Source organism: Mandrillus leucophaeus, unplaced genomic scaffold (genome assembly GCF_000951045.1).
Source record: "Mandrillus leucophaeus isolate KB7577 unplaced genomic scaffold, Mleu.le_1.0 Scaffold478, whole genome shotgun sequence".
NCBI classification, from domain to species: Eukaryota; Metazoa; Chordata; class Mammalia; order Primates; family Cercopithecidae; genus Mandrillus; species Mandrillus leucophaeus.
The window spans coordinates 854,218-859,930 of NW_012105120.1; the positions used below are offsets into that span (position 1 = coordinate 854,218).

The following is a 5,713-nucleotide window of genomic DNA, read 5'->3' on the forward strand; positions in this document are numbered from 1 at the left end:
ACCAACCTGGGAAACAGCAAAACCTGGTCTCTATTAAAAACATGCAAAAATCATCCAGGTGTGGTGGTGTGTACCTGTAGTCCCAGCTACTTGGGAGGCTGAAGTGGGAGGATGGCTTGAGCACAGGAGGTGAAAGTTGCAGTGAGCTGTGATCGTGACACTGCACTCCAGCCTGGACAACACAGCAAGCTCCTCTCTCTCTAAAAAAAAAAAAAAAAAAAAGTTTGTGAATCCTGTGCATTTGAGAGAGAGAAATGAAGATGACCAAGAATAGTTTGTTAAAATAGTTAGTATGTGTGTGTTTAAATACAGATATATGAAAAGATAAATAAAATAAACCTTTTTTATAATTGAGTTTTTAATTTCCTAATTTGCATCAAAGCCATGCTTGGTATTTACCTGTCTTGCGTAAGAGTTTGGAGTTCCCATGCTCACCACTAGAAGGTTCCAGAAATGACATGTTGAGAAAGTCTATGTAATTATAAAGCTTTTTTGTTGGTGGTGTTGTTGCATTTCCTTGCCTTGCAAGGAGAATTAGAGAAGTTGATGTAGATTCTGCTACTTACCAGCAGCTCAATCCTCATCAACAGTTTCATAGCTACTAAAAGAGAAAATAGCTTGTACTCTGCTACCCAATAGGCTTGCTCTGAGGATAAAATGAGTGTATGTATGTATGTGTATGCATAATGTATTTATATGTATTAACATAAATGTGTGTGTATACATCATGTGCAACAACTGACTCCATCTTGAAAGCTCTCTATTTTCTTGAATCTCTAATCTAGTTAGAATGACCTAGATACAGCTTCAACATTATTCAAAATATTATTCAAATCATAGCATACTTAGAAAATAGTGCAGAGCTAATAGCCAAGGCTCTTTAGAATCAATGTACAAAGCTCCGTTTTCTTATGGGCCCTAGGGCCGGAAAACCCTAGGCCATGCCCAAGTGTAGCTAAACAGCATCTGGGCACAATTGTGAGCCAGTCTGAGGCTGCCAGGATGCTGAAGCATGCTGGATAGAAGACTGCATCCTTGAACACCTTGAATTTCTCCCCCTCAGACGTTTTATGAATCCATTCCCTTTGCCTAGAATGCTTCTCTCTACTCATGAGTTACAAATGTAATATCCATTGCTAAACTCCAATTTTTATTCTTTTGTGTTTCTTCCTAAATACTTAACCAAATATATTTATTTATTTTCTAGATTTCCACAGTACTGGTAAAGATCTCACTAATTAGCCCTCATATATTGACTTCAGTTTTCATTTTTCTTCTTTGTAAGTACATAGTTTTAATTCTCCTAACTAAGCAAATCTCATAGAAGGAAGAAAAGTTTGTGTTTATGCATCTTTAGTGGTTTGCATGGCTTATTTTATAACAGACATGAAAAGTTTTTGGAGAAGTTTATTTTAAACGTAACCTCACTATCTTAAACTTGTAGCTGTGTGTGAGGGATATTTCTATGAATCCAGGCATCATTACCTAAAAACAGAAATCTATAACCTATGAATTGCATATGTGGACAGCAACTCTGCCTTCCACACTTGCTTCAGTAAATATCATAACAGGATGTGTTTTTAAAACCTCTGCCTGCTAAAATCTTATAGTGTAGAAGAGTGATCAAAAGTCTTCACGGTATGACTTTTATCAGAATATGTAATTTTGATTTTCTGGATGAGAGAGGAATCATATACCATAATATGTCACAAATTGTGTTAATGTATAAACTCAGATAGCATAGAGAAAGAGATATTTTACTTGTTGCCCAGAGTCCCCAAAATCTGACAAATGAAGGACATGGCACGTTTACAGGTTAAAGTTCTGACAAAATGGAAGGAGCAATATGGGACATATTTAGAGCACATGTTTATACTTCCATCTATGTTCAAGAAAAAAAAAAAAGAGAGAGAGAGAAAAAAGTAGGGCAAAGCCATGGCATTCAGGAACCGGAATGTGGAAATCAGCCTTCAATTAGAATGACTATATGAGACTTTTTTGTTGAAGTACACAAAAAAAATCATATTTGCATTTGCAGCATGAAATGTTATTGAAACGAAACCAGATGTTACATTCATATTCAAAGCTGTGAAGTTTTCCTAGCAGTGACAGTGCATTAGCAAACAAAGTAAAATAAACAGTATGATAATGTGGGAATGTTCAGCTTGCTGCCAACAAAGGTGAAACATAATCTCAAAGAAAATCACCCAGAATAAGAAAACCAGGGAGGACTTTTATTGATATTTAACTGAGGAAATCTAGATAGATTGAATATAGGTATGGCTCCAAGGAGAATTTTCCCTAAATTCAATCCAACCAAGATAATCTAAGTCATGTTTTATTTCGTTTTCTGACTTGAATGTTCAGAAACCTTTTTCAGTGGCCTGAAACCTTAACTTAGCCCTTAAGAACAAGTAAAATTATAAAAAATGCATTTCATAAGCAGAGTTCAAAACATTAAAATACTTTGTTCATATACTGTACCTTATTGTTTACTAATATGCTATCTGAATATACCTGGGGCAGGAGTCCAGTGGGGAAGATATGGACTTTGGGGTCAGTTCTTAGTCCAAATCATAGTCTAAAATGCGTAGTAAAGTAAAACCAAGTTTCAGCGTTCTTATCCTTAAAATGGAAATAGAATTACGTTATAGAGGCCGGGCACGGTGGCTCATGCCTGTAATCCCAGCACTTTGAGAGGCCGAGACAGGTGGATCATCTGAGGTCGGGAGTTCGAGACCAGCCTAACCAACATGGCAAAACCCGTCTCTACTAAAAATACAAAAATTAGCTGGGCATGGTGGCAAGTGCCTATAATCCCAGCTACTCAGGAGGCTGAGGCAGGTGAATTGCTTGAACCCAGGAGGCAGAGGTTGCAGCGAGCCGAGATCACGCCATTGCACTCCAGTCTGGGCAACAAGAGCAAAGCTCCATCTCAAAAAAAAAAAAAAAAAAAAAAAAAGTAGTTTATAGAGTAGAATGAAAGTGTCTGAAAATGATGCCACATATAAAGAATGTCAAGCCAGATGCCTGGCACCCAAATGATGCTAAATGCTGATATTTTTATTATTGCTTTCAGTAAAAAATTAGAGCCAAAGAAAAAAATTGCAAGAGAAGTGACTTAGGAGGCAAAGAGATGTAAACACACAAAACCTTTTCACTATCCAGCAAGTTTCTGTGAGGGGTCCATGGTACCCTACTGGGAATGTCTCCTAAGGAACAAGGGCCCAAAACTGGGTTATGGTGTTTTGTAATCTGATGCCCTATTTTGTGTGTGCTGTATTTGGAAATATTTAGTGGTATTGCACCACAAGATTAGACATTTATTAAAACAGTACTTTAATATTTAAGTTAAAATAAATCACCCTCATACATAAGGTTGGTACATAAATCTGGGGGAGCTTAGTGAGAAGCAAAGCTAAGGGAATTGTTATGCTCTACGCAGAATTCCTGTCTACTCCTGTGGCTTAGTTATGGTGTCAGCCTTTTCATGCCTGGCTCTTACTCCTGCCACTGTTAGCTAAAGTTGTTTCTTAACAAACTCTTCACTCTTTCATTCACATAGGCATTTATCTGGCATTCTCCTCCCTCAGTTCAAGTGATATGTAAGGGATTTATTTAAAATCGCTATTTTAATGATCCACACCAAGAATATGATGGTTAGGAAACTTCATGTAAATAATAACATACTGCAACAATATGGAAGGTCTAAAATGTCATATGCATAAAAATGACAATTTGCTAATAGATAATATTTATTGGGTACTTACTAAGTGCTAGGCCCTATTCTAAGTGCTATATTTGTATTAAAATATTTTGTTCTTATAACAACCACATAAAGTAGGTATCTCACTTATTTCTATTCTGTAGCTACAGCACAGAGAAGGTAATGTAAGTGCTATTTACTGAATTGTGTCACCTGAAAATTTAAATACTGAAGCTCTAAACCTCAATATGACTGTATTTGCAGGTAGGAAATAAGGCCTCTAAAGAGGTGGCTGTCTGCAAGCCAGGAAGAGAGGACTCACCAGAAACTGAATTTGCTGGCACTTTGATTCTGGACTTTTCAGCCTTCAGAAGTATGAGAAAATAAATTTATGTTGTTTAAGCAACCCATTCTAGGGTATTCTGTTATGGCAGTCCAAGCTGGCTAACACAGTAAATGAAACCCAGGGAGTGTGACTGCAGAACCTGATGTCTTAACCACTGTGTGGTGCTCCAGTCGTAGCATAACCCTTCAAAACACCGTGGTAGAAAGAGTGTAAATCACAAATCTTCCTTCAATTTTTTTCACCGTTCTTTTTTTTTTTTTTTTTTTTTTTTCAGGCTTTACTGGGCATCACACAGGGCTGGGGTAGGGACCTTGCAAAGGGAGCAGGGCATGCAGATGGTCTTTGAGGACAGTGCTAGGGAGCTCAGAGGTCAGTCTGGCTTCTCAAAGAACAGACAAGCACTGACAGGAAAAGCAGTCAGGTTGGCGTTAGTGCAGGAAAAGAAAGACGTTAGGAGGGGGACTTTGATGGAAGACGGTGGGGAGCTGAAGCTTTAAAGAGCCTTGATGCACAGAGGGATGATGTTAGAAGAAAGGAAGCCAATGAGGCCTTGGGGAAGAGAAGAGAGTAGAAACAAGGAGAAAGAAAGAAGGTGGGTCCAGGGAGTCGGGCTGTTCTCCAGGGTCACAGGCAGAAGGGTCGGCTCTTCCCTCCCATCTTCTGGCATCACGGGGCCCTATGTGCTGTTCCACGTGGCTGTCGTTCCAAACAAAAGACCTCGGTGGAATCGGCTGGACTTCATGTAGGCAGAGATCTTCTTCAAACCCTCAAAGCGGGAGATGAAGTCCTTCAGGTTTGGGAAGGCGTCCAGGCAGCCGGGCTCAACTATACGCCTCATGTCAAGGACATCATAGGCGAGGAAATCCACAAAGGTGATCTTGTCTCCTGTAAACCATGGCCGCTTCCCCAGAAACTGTGAGTAGAGCTTTAGCTTTTCAGGGAGTTCCTCCAAGTATTTTGGCTTCAGTTTCTCAAAATTTGGGTCAAAGCAGAGTCTGACCATCTCCATGCGGCTGTCCATAAGCTGGTTCTCCAAAATGTCCACAAGAATCTTCTCCTCTTCTGTCTCCCCACACAGGTTGTGCTTGCGGGCAATGTAGCGCAGGATGGCGTTGCTCTGGGTGATCTTGTGAGTCCCATCAATCAAGTAGGGCAGCCTGCGGATGTCCCAGTACCCCAGGATCATGGGCATGGTGCCTGTTGGTGCGGATTCTGCAGACAGGCCTCAGCCGAGCGGGGCTCAGACTTTATGAGAGACCTAGGGAGGGGCTTTTTTTCACCTTTCTTAGATGCCTTTTAACTTAAGTAGGATCATATAACTAGTTTTGGCAAATTGCCAGTCGGCAGAAATATGAGACCTTACCTCCAGGCTGAAGTATGGAAGAAGCTGGCACATCATCCTTCAGCAACATCTTACCAGTCCCATCAACTGTGAGGGCCACATGTTCCACATGGTGTGGCCACAAGAAAGCAGGCCTCTGCATCAGGGTCTTGAGTGGCTATGGTGGAGCTTAGACATGTTCCTTCCTATACACAGGGCATATTAGACAGTAGATACAAAGGAGAGAGAAAATGTTGAAAAGTTTTTACCTCAGCATATCCTAGCTTATCCTAAATAAAACACAGTACACTCTCAAAATTGATAAATTTTTCTAATAAAA

At 39.9% G+C, this 5,713-nt stretch overlaps 1 protein-coding gene across 1 annotated transcript; it reads right to left on the reverse strand.

The window, feature by feature from the left end:
- Positions 1 to 4,327: 4,327 nt before the first annotated feature.
- LOC105550323 (glutathione S-transferase Mu 5-like) lies at positions 4,328 to 5,308 on the reverse strand. The gene has a single exon (XM_011995215.1). The coding sequence runs from the start codon at positions 5,242 to 5,244 to the stop codon at positions 4,729 to 4,731; it is 516 nt and encodes a 171-aa protein (XP_011850605.1). The 5' UTR covers positions 5,245 to 5,308; the 3' UTR covers positions 4,328 to 4,728.
- Positions 5,309 to 5,713: the final 405 nt, after the last annotated feature.

Bases quoted from the DNA above. Each gene is read 5' to 3' on its own strand.
- LOC105550323 (XM_011995215.1), bottom strand. From the start codon at position 5,244: ATGCCCATGATCCTGGGGTACTGGGACATCCGCAGGCTGCCCTACTTG.